Genomic DNA, 19,245 nt, shown 5'->3' with positions numbered 1-19,245 from the left:
TCTTATAAGGTGCAGGAGTGACTTAAGGAATTAGTTCTCAAATCTACAGAGCCCTTACTGAAAACCCAATGACCTGAAACCAAAGGTCCCAGCCTTCAGGGACTCCCCAAGGACTAGGATGTCCAAGGTGGTATTACTCCCCTATTAAAGCGGGGGACTCAGCACAAGCGATCTAATCCACCTAAGCTGTGGCAGGTCAGCAAGCTCAGGGGCAGACAGGGCACAGCAGGGCGGGAGAACATGGTTAGCAGGAGACACAGCTGGTGGTGGTGGCTAACAGCAGCCCCCTCCTTTGGTGCTGGCTGGGGAGGAGCGGCTCACCTACGCCATCAGCTGCGACCCATGGTGAGACTGATCACCAGCCACAGTGCTCAGGAAGACAGTATAAACCTTGGAAGGTGTCAGTATTATTTTTAGGCAGAAACTCTATGGGCAATGGAGCTGGAAGAGATGACCAGTGACTAGCTCAGCTACTGGCTGCGCCAGAAATCAGCCCCATACAGCAGATTTGGGCTGCCATCACTGTGCTTCAGCAAGGGCAAGGAACGGGCACGCTTTGCCTTACGGGGAACTACCCGGTGACACGTAACTCCGTTATCCTTTTATTTTCTTCCTCTATTTGTGTAAATCCATTTGTTGTAACTGCTGGCGTGCAGGTGGGGAAGTGCTGTCCATTAGGCACCCAGCTGGTTTAATTCAATCTCCCATATTATTGCGACTGTATTTGGGTATTACTTGAATGAGAACCCCTGGGGACTGAGCCTGGCCCTTGTTACTGCCAATCAGTGCAAGGCAGGGGGTTTACATTAGATTAGCATTTAATCTGAATGGTTGTCAATATAAGAATCTGATTCTTTCAGTCACACGTTCTGAATGTACATAAGGCATACACATAATTCAAAACTGACAAGGAGACAAAGTTAATTCATTTTATAGCACCAAGACTGAGCCCTAAAAAAAGAAAATTACAAAAAATAATCTTACCCAGCACTTAATATTCCATTCTTTTTACTTACAAAAATACATTCATTTTCTTAACAAAAGTACAACTCTGATAATCAAATAAGCTAATGAGATTTTCAAAATATAAAAATACTCTGCTACATTGCATCTATGGAACTTTCTTATTTTGGAAGTTCCTATTATTGCTACCATATGCAAAGTGAGGACTGAGTACATCTCTGTTAGATAAATATCACATTGTATCTCTGGAAAAGAGGAAAACAACTTACAATCAACAAAGTTTACCTTGCAAGAGACTGAATTCAGATTGGGTATTGTGCAGTTTAGAGGCAACTGCACAACTGGTCTAGAAACAGTATCTTCAGCTACATTCTAATTAGTCCAATCAACCACAGCCAGCAGTTTCTGGCACCCTTTTATCACTGGGCTAAGTATTCAGCTTACATAAACTGACATGGATCCACTGCCTTGTAGCTACAGATTTCTAGCAACTGAAAACATAACTCATTAAAAAAACATTAACAGCCTTTACTGGGACTTCTGGTTGTTTTCCAAGAAGACTACTCAGAAACACACAAATATTACAGAATAAATCAAAGCCTAAAACTATTTTCTATGATGTTTTGGAGTTATGCGATATTACTACATAACTTACCTACTTCAAAGTGCAGTAAATCTGCTATTTCAAATCCCATCAGACTCAAAATTGTAAACAGGCTTATGGTTTTTATTGTTGTAAACACATATGCCCTAGGCATACAAATCTTGATTTGTCCAAGAACCGAAACAAAACAACCCCAGCCTTAGATGTCAATTTAACAGAAGTCTTAAACTTGGTTAACTCTTATCCATGCACATTCAAAACATATCCTTAAAATCTCATTTATAAATAAGTGTTTTGCTGAATTAGAACAGTTCATTAGGCCTTAGACTTCAAACTTGCCTGAAATTGTTTCGGTATTAAATTTAGTGGGACTCTCAGTGGATGCAGTGATTTTACTTCTCAGTGTCTTTTATCCCAGCTTCCAGTCCCAGCACTGTCACTTCCCAGATAGCCCTGAGCAAGTTCCTTGTGGTCGCTGCCTCCAGTGACACCCACTGCAAGTGCTCCCAAACAGTGGCAAGCCAGTCCTCCAAAGGCACTTCTAGTATAAAATAAAGGCACCCTCCCTCATAATCATACAGTGAAGCCAGTGGGCTATAAATGTGTGTCTTGTCTTGCATTGTGCTAATTTCTTCAAAGCGTCCAGGCCTTCAGCTCTTGGATTTATCACTCTCCCTTCCAGATTTAGATAAGTCTTCAGAGTCCAGTTATTTCAGCTTAAGCTTGGAGCCAGCCTCTGGAGGTCTCTATCTCCACTGGCTACAGAAGAAGCCCAGAGTGACAAGGTCTGAATTTAAGTGCTCCACAAAGTGCCTGAGATTAGGGGTGTCTTCCATTTACAAAATGTGTTCAGCAGTGTGAATCTAAAGTAGAAACGTACCTAAAGCATGATGACATTCTGACTGAAAAAAATCACCATTTAAAATGGAGGTGCAGCATCATTATTATAAAACAGTGTGCAAGCTGAGATTTAACAGCCATGCCATGGTGTTTTGTGAGGCAGAGAGCTTACACCACGTGAGAAATGGGTGAGTATCATGATTACTTAAAGGCCAAAATTTACAGAAATCTGAATGGCACAGTCTAATTATTCGAAGGCACTACCGATTTCGGGTATCATGAGTGGAGATGTTGATTTTGAAAACGTTAAGTACTTATTATCTGAAAGATCAGTTTACAGGTTTCAGAAGCAAGGAACTCCAGTAATGGGAAATGTGAGGTTCTGTTTCATATAAAATCTATGAAGTTAAATTACATCAAAATCTCTTTCAGAAAAACTCTTCATGGGAAAATCCTCCAAACATGTCTGCATCAGTGATTTGCTTAATTTCAAAACAAAGTAAATTCTAACTTTATATAGTATACTTCAGGATTCCCAAGTGCTTTCCAAACACACTAGTGTGCAATTTATAGGTAGAGATTATGTTCCAAGTCCATCCCAGCCTTTAAGGATGTAATACATCACAAGTTAAAATTTGGGTTGTACATCACATTTACACTTTCTTCTCTTGACCTACAAGTCCACAGAATCTCCTGCTACAATGAGATCACAGCTTTCTGTTAATCACTGAAAAAAAAAAAAAAAAAACTAACCAAACCAAAAAACCCCTCCAAGCCTTCAATAGCTTACATTCCTCAACAGCTGCAATGTCTTTTTTAGCACAGTGCAGGGAGTTAGATATGTGTTTTGCACAGTGGTGTCCTCTCTTGATTTCATTACTGACTGTGTCAGAATCATCCTTTATCCATTTTGACAAAATATGAGCAGAGAAATGACCTGGAATACTCTCACAGAGTTTGTGCATGGGATGTGAGACTGCATTTGGAAAGGCAGTGTATTCAAAGCTTTCAGACCGAGATGTCCTCTTTGTGGTCATCCGGGTTCTCTGTGCTTTGATGGCTCCTTCTGTTAAAAGTAGAACAAATGATACATGAACGGACTTCTGGCTTTTATTGCTAACTAAACAAGCTACATTTGGCAATCTCAAACAACTGGGAACCACAAGCAAGGTATGGTTGCTATAGATAGTGACTAAAGTACCTAAACAGAGGGACCAGTCCCATTTTAGATTGTTTAGCCTGTCCCCTCCGGTGTGTAGCTGCCACTCAGGAAAGCACCTGATGCCCAAGAGGCCTGTGCCATATCTGCCAACCCCAGGCAGGTATCTGAGATACCTTCAGGCAATGAAGTGGTCCCAGATGCCCATGCTTAGGCCCTGGAACTGATCCCTCAGCATGGGAATCAGTTTTCAGCTCCAGTAACTTGGGATAAAAAACCCAAGACAGAATAACAACATATTTTGCTATTTAATCCATCAATCTCCTAGGATAGACTGTTCTTATGTATGTCCTCAGTATACCAAGGCTTCATTTGACAGAGGTGGATGATTTTGAGCTAGGCATGATTTTCTTTGGAGAGGGAGGAAAGGGGAGGAAGGGAGAGTCATAGGGTAAAATGGGAAAGAACCACTCAAAACTGCCCTTTCTTTTTCCTGCCTACGCCTCTAAATGGTTTGGATGTTTCTTACATGCCATAAACACCAAGAATGCAGTCAAGAATCCCATTTTCTTCTATATAAAAGTAAATTGTAACTATTCACATTTTCTCCAGAAATGTAATCTATGTAGAATATTCTTAATTTCTGGCTTGAAACACTGTACCATAATAGTGCTTTGTGCCCCCTCAGAGAAAAAGTAAAATACAGCAGTCAATATATCTGATAAACGATCCTCTAAGCAGGTAGAACTACACTACAAAAATAAGATACTGAATCATATAATGGTGCCATTCACTTAATAATTAAATTAATAGAATTTTGTTTTGTTTTGTTATAAGGAATATAGAGGTGTATGCTGGTGGCTAATAATATTTTGCCCAGTATGACTAAGAGCTACTGTGGTGACGTTACTGATGTTTGCTGCCAGTTCAAACCTACCTTAACTCTTCAAGCGCAAGCTTTGTTTCTTTCCGACTTTCTTCAGTGATTGGGTAGAAAAGAAGTATAAATAAACCTACAAGGATGAGGATAGCAGGTACTGCTCCAATGAGGATTTTCAGTGTGAGGATCACATCGTTGGATTGTCTGCATATCCCTGGCTTGTATCCAGTAAACCTAAACAAATGAAAATAACAGCGGTGTGTGTATGTTCAAAGCTAAAAGGCAGTTTTTCATCCAAAGGCTCCCCTTCTTGAGTCATTCCTTTCCTCCAAAACTCTTTGAGACTTTTCTCACATTTTTTCCCTGCACCTCACTTTTTCCTTCCACTCATTACATGTTTTAAATCTTGTTTTTCAGATCTCACCTTTGTGATCAATTTCAGATAACTGCTTTACCTCTGTATTTTCTCATTAGTATTGTGTAACATTTACCTACTAAGAGGAGCATGGAATCCCATGGAATCCCATGTTATTTGTTTCCTGTTAACATTCAGCAAAGTATTTAGGCTCCGCTTTAAAAGTATGCAAGTAATCTGACCAATTTCAACAGCAATAATTAACTTTAATTTAAGCACACACTTAAGCACTCTTCTCAAGATAGACAAATTTACTCAAGTGCTTAGAGTTAGGTACACACTTACAGTTCATAGATTCAGGGCTTCCATGCAGTCCCACAACTGCTGATATACTCAAATTCCCATTCCCAATTTGTGGAATGAGTTTATTTTCCTCTGAACATGCACCTATGAAAGCTACAGCTCACTTGGCATCTGTCTTCTGTTTTCTCCCACAAACATCTGTCTTGGCAAACTGCTGGGAGCTAACTGGAATGCAATTGAAAAAGGGGTAACTGTTGAACAGCGATTTGTTTGAGGGTGTTAGCACTAAGCATCTAAAATTCCTAAGCCCCAAATGTTCAGCCAAGCACTGCCTTTTATTTAGCAGTTTCAGCTGAGGGCCCTAAAGCAAAACATTCTAGTTACCGAAACCTAACCTGAAGCCAAGGGCTGAATAGTATTTCAGACAAGTTCCCTTCTAAGTGTTTATTGCCTGTTTGTGTGATGTACATATACAGAAACCTAGCAGCTGCAGGCAAAGGTCCTTCCTGCTGGGTCATGCACAAAAGCAAGGCAGGAGATGGTTGACCACTTTCTCAACCTGTCTGTCTAATCAGAACAGAGAAGGCAAAAGTGGAAGGAGAACACAAAGCATCTTCCAAACCGACGTGGTCTAGGTAATGGGCAGAGCTGTGAGAAAGACTGTGTTTCTGACTCAGCTCAGTGGTCAGTTCCCTAAAACCATGCAGGGGTCGGTGACCCTTTTTTGTGCTGAAGAGGCTGCCGGGCACCCCTGAAAGCACTCCAATCCATGTAAATACTTACAAGCTCGTATTATATAGTCCAACCCAGATGCAACAAGGAATGCACAAAGCAGCTGTACTACTTGTGGGGGACCTTAATCTCCTGAGCTTTCATGTTTAGTTCTTTATTCATATAAGCCACTCAAATTGACAGGAGTAATTTGGAAAGAGGAAAATCTAAAGGGAAGTCAGATCTTTCTGAACTGAAACATGTTAGGGCAGGAAACAATGCTCAGTGTTCTGGCCTAGAGGATAACAATATTGTCTTTAGTGGTTAGACCTCTGGAGCTGCTGGCACTTCCAGGCTCAGGGCAAAAAGGCAATTAACTCCACAGGGTACAGGCAGAATAACCTCCAAATGCTTTCAGAGTAGATCCACTAAGTGGAAACACAGTGTTACTTACTCCAGGCCTGCTGCAGAAATTCCCAAGCCAATTCCTGCTGACATCTTGGTAAAGAAAACAAAAGAAGAATAGAAAATGGTTTCCTGTCCTTTTTCATGAGGGTTCTGCAGGCGAAAGTTATCAACAACATCAGGCAGCATCGACCTAGAGGTGAGCAAGATAAAAGGAAAACGCAAGCCAAAAGCTCTTTTCAAAGTCCAAACTTACTGACAGAGTACACCCCTCCTCCCTTTTTAAGATCAGATTGATGTAGTCATGCACCTGAAAGAATCCAGTTCAAAAAGTCCTACTGCTGGACAGGAGGGCAAAAATCTGTGTAAAAACACATGGCCTCATATTACAAAGTAGAAAACCAGCTGAAAAACTATCAAACACTTGCTGGGAGGTCACAAAATTCTTTAGACTGACTGTCATTCCAATCAGAAATTGTGGTATTAAAAAAAGAACAACAAAACCCATGTTTCTTAAGATTTTAAGGGACTCTGAATCTCTGAATAGTTTCACTCTGAAATAACTCTTTTGACAAGATAAAATTTTCAGAAATCAGTGAGGCCTATTTTCTCTCTAATTCAAAGAGACTGAATTTGGTAATGGGGAATCAGAATGGAAGCTGCTCAAATGTCAATTGTGAATTGACATTTTGTTTCCAATGTATGTAATGATTTACTGTTGGAGAAAAAGGGCTTCTCACCCTCTGTACAGAAGAGCTTCTGTAGTCTGACAGCTTATTTTGAACTATGTTTGCATGATCTCTTGGAGTTTTCAGGGCATTGTACAAATGAGTAATGCAAAACAGCTCTTTCAGCAATGGTCCTGCTTTCTGGTCAATTTGACCTGAATAATAATTATTCCCTCAAGAGAGGAAATGTCTCATCCTGCTCATCCTTAAGTACTTTTCTCCCCACATATTTTCAGACCTCAAGAGCAAAGGACTTTGAATGCTCAGTTTATTTTAATCATATCCTTGTGTTATTTAATCTATAACAGAGGAGTGCTGAAGCAGGGATACACAGCTTGCCTTATGTTTCCTCTGCTATATTAATTGCTCAGCATTAATTGATTTATCTAACTTCATCATTCCTGTAGATTTAGGTTTAGGTTAGAAATCAAACCTAAGCAACTGATTTACTGTTATCACAAGTTCTATAACTACTTAGATTATTGATTCATCTACATACTCTCGTGTAAAAAGAGCAGCTACAGTTAGAGTAGATGTAATCTGTTAACAACAGGGCAACCAAAGTCACATCACTGCAAATAGCCTCTATTATAAAAGCAGAAAAAGATTCTTCGAAGTGACTCTTGCTAAAGTCTGCCTCTTTTGGAGGCAAAATCCACACAGTAGTACATACATGCAATGTACACACATACCCCTTCCCCACCTCAAATGTAGAATTCTCCTACCATGGCAACAGAAGAGATGCTGCAATGCTCAGACCAGAGACGAAGGCCACGAAGTAAGCCAGGATCAGGTTTGGAATGGTCACTAGCATGACTGCAAAAGGAATCATCCACTGAGGAAGAAGAAAAACAGTTCATCTAACTTACAGTATGCATTGCTCAATGGTATATAAATTGTTCCCTTCAAATAATAAGATTGTGTTACAAAACAGTTCACACAGAGCAACACCTAAGACTTCAGTATTTTGGTGAAATGTCATTTACAAAGAGCCCTGAGCCATCTGTATTTAAGTATCCAGAAGAATCAGAGAAAAATAGGACAGGTCTTCTGTTAGCAGTATTAGGGCTATAACTGCACTAGCAAACTGAACAGTGCCAAGAGCCTATGTACCAGTCATGAGGCCAGCTGGCAGACCCTGGATGCATTCATACTCCTAAACATTCACAGTCTTCAAAAGAAGTGTGGCCATATAAATACTTTTTGTGAAGTGCACTTAAGCGGACTAGTTCCCAGACTCTGCCCAGATACTTCTTTGGAGATTGCTAATCAGCTTGTGCTAAGATTTTTCTGCCAATTTAGTAATAGAGATGACCAAACACCAGTTTGTATTGTAGGCTAGTGAAACTATTTAATTTATTATTAGAGACAAAGCCTTGAAATGTCATCACACTGCATTTCCAGGGGAGGGGTAGGGGTTAAATGGTCATTTTAAACTGTAAATATCCCATTTCACAGATGATCTTGAGTACTGAATGAAGAAGAGTTTGCTTGCACCTTAATTTTCAATGACCACTTTAAAGCAATCTAGGTACTCGGCAACGACTAAAACCAGGAAGGCAATGTGGGTTACTCCTACCCCACAGAGCCAGATACACTCATGACATCTCACAAATCACTAAGGCTACCCTCAAAACCAAAATAATTTGGGATGCTCAGGATTTGTTTTCTGGTAGTACTTAAAACCACCACATTTCCTCAACTTCAATTTGAGGAAATGGTTTTACAGGATTGAAAATCCACTATTTTAAATGATGACTGAATGAATACAGCCCAGCTGTCCTGTGCCCCTCACATGCTCCATCTCCTGTGCCTGTGAACCATGGGCACATAACACACAGGATCCAGAACCAGGGGCTTATCGACAGGGCTTTTTAATGATGGGGGATTAGTTTAACATTAAGTGTTGCAATCCTCTACACTTGCAGCTTGGGAGTTGAGGGTATGAGAAGAGCTTTCACAGAGAGTGATTCCCCTAAGCACTGCTATTTACAGTTCTGTATGGTAAGTGATTCTGGGAGTCCTGGAGTCTAATCCATTAAGTTTATGTTTTAAATGCATTTCCCATCTAAAACATTTGCTCCTAACCTAAGTAGGCAGAAAATAACCTTTCCTGACTGCAGGTTCCCAGCACAAACAGATAATCCTTGCATTAGCCCAATATTGTGGCAAAATCGTTATTTCACCACAAGAGAGCACTCCAGCAATACAAGATTTTATGTTGCCTATAAGCAATTTTATGACTGCCTTATGCTCCACATGGGGCACCCACTGAGAAACCAAAGCACTTAAACAAAATTCTAGATCGATAATAATAATCATTGTAACTGTAATTTTCTACTGAAAGAGAAGCATGACCTGCAGGACTGAGGCTATAATGCCCTAAAGTCTCGCTCATGCAATGGTAGTGTAATCATGGGGGCCAGTGTTCCTGCTGCAATAAACAGCTAATGCAGCTCCTGCTTTCCTACTTGTAAAGCAAATACTCTGTTATTGGCACCCTGCTCCCTAGTCACAGGGCTGCTGTCCTCCAAGTCATAATGGTATCCTACAGTTATCACGTGTCTTCCATCCGTTCCCTGACAGCACTATGGAAGGCAACCCTGCTGGGATGCTAAAGGTGGTGCTGGCCTGTGCAGCAGCACAGTATGAAGGGTGAATCAGCAAAAGATGCAGCTAGGATGTGAGTGGAAATGGGGATGAGAGAGTGGAAAAGGGGCTGCACAGCCAGGATTCGTCACAACGGCATGCCTCCATGCTGCACAGTCCTGATAGATGGCAAATAAACAACTGAGTATGTGTGGGGAGGTTAAAAGATTGGGGGCATAGTTGGATTTGTTTTTATTTTTTTACTAAATACTCTAAAACCCACAGGCAAAAGCTATTATAGGCTAGGATGCTAGCTAGAGTTGTGAGAGAGAATGATCTTCCACTTTTAGACACCTTGCCAAAACCATGAACCAACAAGCTGCCTCACTTCTTAAAATTTCTCATGACAACTTCACCTCCACTCACCAGCTGAGACTTACTAATTGTAAGTTCAACGTTTGCCCCATGAGGGCAGAGTGGACAATCTAAATGAACAACAGCATGTGGAAGCAGAAGCAAATAAACAGAAGAGAATAATTTCTAGCCTGTGCATCAACCTGATCATAGGATGAATGCTATCATGGATCCTGCTTGGGTATGACCCTGTCATTCCAGAAAGTCGAGGCTTTAAATTTCTAGGGAGTTGAGATACTTAGTCACTACTCAGACTGTTGATCTTCTCTTGTGAAGGAATGATTAAAAAGGGAGCAATATCAGTGGAAGGAAGCCAAGGTTCTTGTCGCTTATCTACCTACCTTGCCTTCTATATTCTTTCAGGGGTGTCTTCAACATAGAATCACTTTAACAGAAAAAACTAGTCTGGAGCAGTGTGAAATTTCTTTCAGGAAACAAATTTCAAATTACATCTTCACCCTGAAAGCTGACTAAGGTTTTGAAGAAACGAAACTTGTTTTCTCTCCTGTCTCCTTCCCTTCCAGAAGAACATTCCACAGTGACAAACATAGGAGCCTTACATGATGTGATTTTATTTCACAGTGAGAGAGAACAGATTAGTTGTACAGATCACACAAGGTGGTAGTATAGAAAGCTCCCGTCATGTACTTCCAGACACAAAATCCATCACTGAGCACACACTGAGCCCCTTGAGAAATGTCTACAAGGTGAAATAGAGAGGTGGCTTTTTTTCAATCCAGCCCCCACTTAGACCATAATACAGTCAAGGAACTGAACTGTAAAATTAAGTTAAACCATGTTTACAGAGGTGCTGACAGGCTTTCCAGTCATGTTAAACTAAATTTATAGAGCCAAGTTGGTTGAAGAAAGCATTTTTCATAGCCAAGTAGACAGAGGAGGAGATTTCCTAAGGAGGAAATCTGCATTCCCTGGTCCAGTCAATGGTCCAATACTGCTTTTGGCAATTCTCTTTGCTCAAGTGGTAAAAAGAAATAAGGATGGGACTTGGATTCCAGATGCCTACTTCAAAACACATAACAATTCAGCTTATTTGGAACTTGGGTTTTAAAGTTACTTCTGATTCTTTGGAAGTCATTCCAACACACAGATTTTAATTCCAGAAATTATAACTGTTCAATTATATTCAACAATTGTCACCAGACCTAAACTTTTCAGCTTTGTTCAGATTTTGACATATAGCTTCAGGCTGTATTTTTCAAGTCCTCATGCTTTGTTGTGCACAATGCAGACAATTTTTCTTTCCTCTTTCATAAGTAATTGAAGGTAAACAGGGGGAAAATGGGGAGGAACAGGACTATACAATGACTCACTGAGGATGATGACAGAAAATTGCTGCTGTCTGCACTAAGTGAAGGACTTAAAATAATCCATCAGAGATGAGGGCAGGCTCACTGAGCTGTGTCAAAGTTAAACTAGGCTTCTTCCTCAGACAGGTCACCTATTTCTTCACTAATAATTGTCTGTCTCTGTTCAGAGGGATGTGGGCACCCCTGCCTTCTTACGTTTTTGGAGAAGGATGTGTAACAGACTTCTGTTTGCTCCTCTGTGACTGAATTACAGATGCGGTCAACTCAGCACCATATACAAAGACAAAACAAGCCTTGTACAACAGATAACTTTTCAACCTGAGGCAACACAGATCTGAATTTATAAAACCTCATTGAAACTCACTCCTGAGAGCAGTGAAATGCAGAGCTTGTGCAAATTCTTTCAACTGGGACGTCCCTTCAGCATCAATCCATTTCTCAAAAGTTTCTCTTGGAAACTTGGAATCTGTCTGAAATTTGGTATGATGATTTAAAACAAACTCTGAAACTGAGCAAATTTCATATAGCTTGAGGTTATAAGCACTTGAAAGAGCTCCTGAAGTGGCTCCAGTTGTCAAATGAAGTGAACACAAGCAGATTTTTTTCTCAAAGGATTTGCTTACCGAAATCCCACATGCTGCATACTTCTTGCCAAATCGCTGCAGAAACTTCTGCCAGATGGGAACACTCACAGCTGCTGATACCTAAAAATGACAAAAAACCCATACCTGTACTGTGCTTACTGCTACTGTCTTCTTCAGCTGTAGAGCTCAAAGACATCTTTTAGTCTAGTACATTATGGTCTGAAAGGAAGGTGAACTTGCAGATTCCTGTTTCTCCTCATCCTTTGAGTGACTGAGTTTTTAAATTTCTCTATTATATATTACAAGCAAAAGCTATCCATGAGAGGGTTTTCCACAGTCAAATATCAAAAGGCAGTGTCTTAAAATTTCCTTTTCCTAATGTAAGCTACAGCAGTTAAAGCTATATATGATACATTCATTAAAGTTCAAACATATTGCAAATAGTTATACTTTGTGCTAATGCTTTTTGCCTCTTTACCTGAACCCAAGAAAAGAAAAGTGAATTAAGTTCTACCCCATTGTACGGGAAGAAAGCTGAAGCACAAGATACACTTATTTTAAAATATATTTAGAGTACATATCCCATACTACATGTTTATTCTTAGGAACAACCTGTAAGAGAAATAGTTGCTTACAGTCAACATCACTATTTCATATACTGTAATACTCACCTGGTAGCAGCAACCACTACAGGCAACACAGTACCAATGCACTGAAGTATTGCTACTAATGACAGTCTTACAATTGACCTAAATTCAAATGGCATCTCATTGTTACAGTTATATTTTACTCTTCACTGACTTTACCATCTCTTGTCTCTCTTCTTGGTGTCCATTACTTGCAGAGCGTTAAGATATCCAACAGTCATCCCTTGCTCTCCAACATTTTGGGTTTAACCATTGGAAAATATCTGCCTTATAATGTGGGAAGGGAAGAATCAAAAAGGGGTAGAAAGGATGGGAGGCTAGGACCAAGAAGTGGGAATTAAGTTCTCAGACGGTTCCACAAAGTCTCTGTTCCAAATGGGTCAGAAATCATGCAACAACTTCCCTAAAAACGACTAGTGCTGTATTCTATATGACAGACAAATTCTCTACAAAATATTTCAAAAGTGCACTACACACACATCCCAGTAATTATGCAACATTAAATGTTTTACTTGTGTTAAAAGAACTTCAGTCAGAGGAATGAAAGTGAGTTTTCAACTAAAACTACTGGTAATCATAAAGTAAATCATGCAGAACAGGAGTAGTGTGTAACTGAGTTGTATCACCTAAGCAAGCAAAATTTTACCTCTACATGTTAAGAAAAAAGGTTCTGTAAAATGATCTTTTTATCATACTGCCAATTTCTCTAGAGAGGAACCTTCATATCTCTGGATATTTTAAATATTTATACTTGCAAGCTGCCTAGCCCAGAGGGCTCACGTGTATGGATACACAAATTAAGGTTGTTTAATTTTCAGCATATCGGGCTGGGAAAGGGAAAAAGGAGCTAAAACTCTAGACCTCCTTTCTGGCAGCAGCTTTTGCCCTTCATAGGAGAAGAGAGTGACTTATAGTTAAAAGCAAGAAGGAATGAATTAAAAGCTCCAAAGCATTGATTTTTTAGAAGTACAGTAGGGAACACCAACTTTATTTTAAAGAGGCAATGAAAGAGGTGGTGTAGATTCTTAACAGCTCTGCCTAGACACAAAACTCTTCTTGTTGTCTGTTATTTTGTGTCAAAACCCAGTGAGAAACAGCTACTAAATAAAAATATGTGAGAAAAGTGCAACTCACCAAGATGGTCACCACCAAATACTGGAAGTGATTCCGAAGATCAGCAGCATGAGTGCAGAATAGGACAAAGTTGCTCTGCTCCAGCTGTTGAAGACATTTGGTGACCACCAAAAAAGAAAGGAAAATGAAAAAAGACAAAAATTACATCACACTCCTTACTAGCCAAACGTAGTTGATGACTAGTTTGTTAAATGTAGGATTTGGGAATCTCAAATGTGCAACAATTTAAAGCAGTAACTCCCTCGCTATCACTGGAGTAACATACCCGTAATACTGGGGCAAGCAAGAGGTAAACCATCCACCTAATACAGCATAAAATTGACCAAAACAGGAACTGCCTTACAAGAGGATTCTGTCTAAAGGCTTTATTTCCTATATTGCAATTGCTTTGTGTTGTCACAGCTGCAGACTACTGCAAAATATTGCCCTTCATTTTCCATAGCAATGCCATAAATCTTTCACCAGAAGCTCTGACTCCAAAACAAGTTACTCTTCAGCTGCAATTACACTCATGCCAACTTCCTGTAGTAAAGCAGCTAACTGCTGGTTCTGTATACAACCTTGGCTATGGAGTGTAGCTTTGGGTCAGATAGCACCATAAGCCTGAATATTCATTGTATGGGAGGATTTAGCTGCACTCTGTTATAACGACAGATGAAGCCATTGCCACCATGCCTTTTCAGAACTCAGGGGGGTTCTGAATGCCAGAATATGGGTCAGGCCCAGCTCCAGCAATTCTGCAGAAGCGGAATGACAGAGGAGGATTTAATACTCATGTCACAGCAGTATGATCAGCTCTTGCTCCTTTGTGCACTTGTAGATTATAAGTGGCAAACCATCTGTATACAAATCAGGATAAAAATCACATCCCTTCTCCACTGTCACCAAAGCTTTGCCTAGCTTGTGTCCCAGTCTATGCTGCTGTCATTTTATATATAGAATATCATGCTCTGTGATTACAGCCAAGATATCTTTGCTTGCCTATTCCTTTGTTCACCAGTAATCCACTCCCTAAATCCCATGAAGGCAGCATCCCTCCCTTGAGTAAAAATAGCAAGGGTTACTCCTGCTGGCTGAACTGGTCTAATACAGCTTCCAGTTTCTGCCTCCCCTCACACCTTCCCTTCAGTCTGTACAAATAGAAAAATAAAGAGATATGGACTGACAGAAGATCTTTTCCTCTCAGAGTGTTGTAGCAAGTAGTTGGCTGCCAGCAACCAGATGCACGCTGTATCCTTACTGACTGAATGCACACTGGAAGGATCTGGACCATAAGGGACCTTTCATCTTTCATCTTCTCCTCGTCTCTGCTGTTGCTCACAGTGCCTGCAGCTCCCAGATGTAAGCAGAAATGTGTCTGCTATTGTTTCTCACCCTTGTGCCTTCCAGCAAGGACTGACAGATGCTGCAAATGGCAGCCTACTAACTGTGCCCAAATCCAGGGCAATGGGGAAACTTCAGGGCTTCTTTGGCAAACAGACTTTTAAGCAGCCCTTCCAAGGAACTTACTAATTCACCAGGACTGCTGGTGAACACAGCGCTGCTCTCTTACATGCCCTGTTCTTTCCCTCTGTCCAGATGTTCACTTGGTCAATGGCTCATGTGACTAAGAGTCTGTTGACAAAAATATTTATATTATTTGCTTTTCAAAGTAAAGCCAACTTCAACAGATGTGTACAGGTTCACATTAAAATAACATATTCACTGAGCTGAACATAGCTCAGAAATCAAGCTTAAAAGAGCCTGCTGGACTATGTGGAGTATGGGTTTCTTACCAAGTGGCTTTAAGTTTTTCTACAGCTTCTCTCTATGGGAGGACATATTGCATCTTTTTGTGAGATTCATATTCAACTGCAGGTCCTCATTTGAAAATTAACTCTAGTTAGCTCTGAGACAGGTAAGACCTCCTGCCTCTGAACATCTTGCTCTGACCTGATGCCTACCATCACAAAAGACTCCATAAGAACCAGTTCAGCCACTATCTGAGAACAGCCACCTATGCAAAGGAAAGGGACAATGGTTTAAAGCTGCACACACCATAAAGAAGAACAGAGAGAAGAGAAAAAGCATCCTCTGAGCAACTGAAACCACAGGAGACTGTAGACGGATAACATATAATGACCCAATCTGGGTCACTAGGACTAGCCCCTCACCTTTTATGAAAAAAAAAAAAAAAAAAAAAAAAAAAAGCCATCTTTAAATGGTTGGGTCTTTGGTTTTGCTTCTTGTTTGAAAGAACTATCTCCAGCTGCACAGGACCCCAGGCATTAAAAAGGGACTCTGGCTCCCTATTGACTTGTAGGGGAAGGCACCACCCCTTAGATCACCACCTCCAGTTACCCGCCAAAGGTTATTTGCATTTTAGCTGCCGCAGACTCTCTCATGCTGGGACTGGAATGAGGCCAATGCACAGACTTAGAGAGCCTGAAGTTACCTGAACTGCTGTCGAGATGAGAAGAAACGAAGCTGTAAGCTTCACATATGGACCATGCTTCATGGTGAGTCCAAGTCCCTTACAAAAAGGAATTGCTCTGTCTGAATTTAAGGCATAAGGATCTAAGAGGAGCAGAATACATAAAATAACAATCTTTTCCAGAGATCAATGTGAAATAATAATTATTAAATCTAGGCATATTTAAATATATCTTACCATCTTTTTCCTTTACTCCAAGAAAAAGAATGACAATGCCAAGAAGATACACACCTCCTATGACCCCTGCTGCAATCATATAAACTTTTGCCTTTGAAAAGAAAAAAGACATATTTGAAACTGTGACAGGAGAATGACAAGTCATTACAAAAACTTCAGTCTCTTTCTGGTGAGTCATCTGCAAAGGAAGAAATGCCTGTCTACATACAGCCAACTGACTGTCTTTTACCTCTGAAAAATGTTCACTTGTGAAGTTCATTTATAAACAACACCTACTTTCAGATAAATCCAGGGCACATAAGTATATATTTCCTGCAAAAAACCCCATGAAGCTGTGAACAAAAGGACTACTATGTTGGCAACCTGAATGTTTTAAACATTTGCTTATGTTGAGACTATCTATAGACATACACAGCCATCTATCAAGACAATGCAGCATCCATAGAGTGATGCTAATTTTTAGTAAATCCAGTTGATCTAGCTACGCAGACTGCAATCTGTATCTTCATCCTGTGTGGAAAAGGCCTCAATACTGATGCCAGTATACTTACTACAGTTACTGCATTTATACATAATGATAATAAGAACTTCCTTTAGGTTCTAATGAATTTTAGAAATCACACTTTCATGACAATGTTTTGAGAATGTGGTAGCTTTCATGCTTTTTTTTCTCATTTACTTCATGAAATACTCAAGCAAATTCAGAAATCTTTGTTGTTAGCCAGGGGAACAAAGCCTCCAAGAATGCCTCCCACACCACCAGATCACATTTATTGTTTCTAACTCTGATTACAACGACTGAAATTAAGCGTTAAAAAAATATTTTGCTTTGGTATTCTGTAATAGTTTATTTTATACTGCATTATCAAAGGTAAAATAAGTGCTGGCTACAGAGCTTTCTGGCATAATGATTATTTTATAGGAAAGCTGAATTCTAAATTATCAATTATATAATGCAAATGAAATTATTATAAATCTAGGAAGCAGTTGGTAAATAAGCATATAATTACAAGAATGTACTCCCAAATATAAGGTCACTCAGTACAGATGTAAAGGTAGACAGAGGAACCATGTACTATAGACAAACTTCAAGACAACAGCTTTTGTTAAGATATTTACATTTCAGAAGGGATCATGGTGAAATAAAGGAATGCAGGATTATTATTTATTTGGGATAAAGGTTTGGGGGTTTTTTACTATCAGAGCTACAAATTAAATCAGAGTACTTTTATACTATTGGTTATGGCTCACACAGACTGCAGACTGCAGTATTGCAGATACCTGAATTCACGGAAATGAGGTAATTTCAGCCTCAAAAGCAAACTAGCCAGGAGAGAAGGGACTGAAAAAAAAGGATAGTAACAGAAGTCCATTATAAATTTTATATTTTGTGCCTACTTATTTGTTAATTTGCTCAAAGCAATTGTATTAAATGCTTTCTTTCAGAGGTTATCATTAAGTGTAATTTGAATTTAAACTCTCATGGATATTCATGGTAGGCCAAATAAGATCCTCTGACCCTAAGTGAAACTTGTTAGACCATCTACAGACTATATCAATACTCATGCTTGGTTTAGGTAGGAAAGATCCACTCCTAAGCTTACAGTAACAACTTCAGGAGAGCTTAGAAATAACAATTTCTTCCACTTCTCTTCTTTAATAATGAGCGAAATAGTATCAGCCATTCACTACGTCTTCTTTTAAACTAAGTGTGCTCTTGAGCAACTAAGAATTAGTCCTCATGACAAAAAGGGTCAGGGTCATACTCCTGAATGGCACTAAAAGAAACAGTCAAGATTCAGCCTCTTCTAAATATTTTTTTTAGACTGATGGAGATACTCCAGGTTCATAGAGCCTAGTCCTGCCTCAATTTATAACTCAATGTCCATCAGTCATAAAACTAAAATTCAAGATCAAACATCTCCTGCTGTTCAAGCTGCTAGGTGTGTATTCTGTTGTGCATGGTATGAACAAAAGGCAAGTGCCCCATCATATGATGCAAGCAGCTTCCACATATGTGCTCCTATAATCTAACTAAACTGATGACAGGTTATGTGAATGGCAAAAATTCTGGTCCTCACAGTGGAAGGAGGAAAAAAACAAAGACCAAAACAAATTAACAAGAAATCCTCACAAAAAAATGAACACATGGCTATTTGTAAATAAGATAGTGAAATAATGAAGGTAATTTATTTAATTAAATCAACCCATATAGTTGGGAGGAAAAAAAAAAAAAGTTTTCAGTCACACTGTGGCACGCTTCTTCAGATCTGAAAAATGTTTGTGTGTCTGAAAGCTTTCCCATTGTTTCCCAGTGTTAGTAGCTAGTTTAATGGAAGATATTACTTCTACCTACAAACTGGCTACTTCAGGCTATGTATCTTTGCTATTTTTTCAAAATAAAAAACTACTTGACATTCAACTCATTGTGAAGCTTCTTTCTCTATCTCCTTTCCACCTCAAAAAGAACAGGAAAGCACATATGACTAGACAGAAAGAAATAAATCAAGATCATGGGTTTTTTTGTCCTTGAAAGCCATGTAAGAGATTTGAAAGTGGAAGTTGGTAATTATGGTATGAAGCAGATTCAGACAGGGAATCTGCTGTGCAGTGAAATTCAGCTTGCTCCACAACTTTTCAAGCTATTCCTCTTGACAATTCACATAGCTGTAGTAGCACAGTAGTTTCCTACATCAAGCCATTGTCCTAGAAGCTAAAAAGGAAGACAGGATGATGTTCTATGTCTTGTTAAAATATACAGTAGAAGTTATCTAACAAGCAGCTTCAAAAATGTCTTAATCAGCAATGAAATGACATGGCCATTTCTAGAAGCAGCCCAGGTCTCCCCAAGCAGGTTCCCAGATCAGACACCTGAGAAGCCTTACAATGACCTGTGCCAAAAAACAAGGATCAGGTAGCACAGAGGCAGAGAATAGTCTCTGGGAGGCAAG

General features: G+C 39.7%; 1 protein-coding gene across 1 annotated transcript in view; it reads right to left on the bottom strand.

Moving 5' to 3' along the window:
- Positions 1–978: 978 nt before the first annotated feature.
- MFSD2B (major facilitator superfamily domain containing 2B) overlaps positions 979–19,245 on the bottom strand; it is a 41,355-nt gene continuing 23,088 nt past the window's right edge. Inside the window, exons 7-14 of the mRNA XM_033005024.2 lie at positions 16,295–16,385; positions 16,079–16,200; positions 13,645–13,728; positions 11,903–11,983; positions 7,674–7,783; positions 6,270–6,413; positions 4,504–4,680; positions 979–3,473 (exon numbers count right to left, since the gene is read on the bottom strand). Of these exons, the coding sequence (XP_032860915.2) occupies positions 3,416–3,473; positions 4,504–4,680; positions 6,270–6,413; positions 7,674–7,783; positions 11,903–11,983; positions 13,645–13,728; positions 16,079–16,200; positions 16,295–16,385 (867 nt within the window). The 3' untranslated portion in view covers positions 979–3,415. The remainder of the gene's footprint in view (positions 3,474–4,503; positions 4,681–6,269; positions 6,414–7,673; positions 7,784–11,902; positions 11,984–13,644; positions 13,729–16,078; positions 16,201–16,294; positions 16,386–19,245) is intronic.

This window comes from Tyto alba, unplaced genomic scaffold, assembly GCF_018691265.1.
Source record: "Tyto alba isolate M040663 unplaced genomic scaffold, T.alba_DEE_v4.0 Super-Scaffold_40, whole genome shotgun sequence".
In the NCBI taxonomy this organism is placed as follows: Eukaryota; Metazoa; Chordata; class Aves; order Strigiformes; family Tytonidae; genus Tyto; species Tyto alba.
Note: the sequence above shows the minus strand (reverse complement) of the source record. Positions and strands in the feature narration are given on the sequence as shown.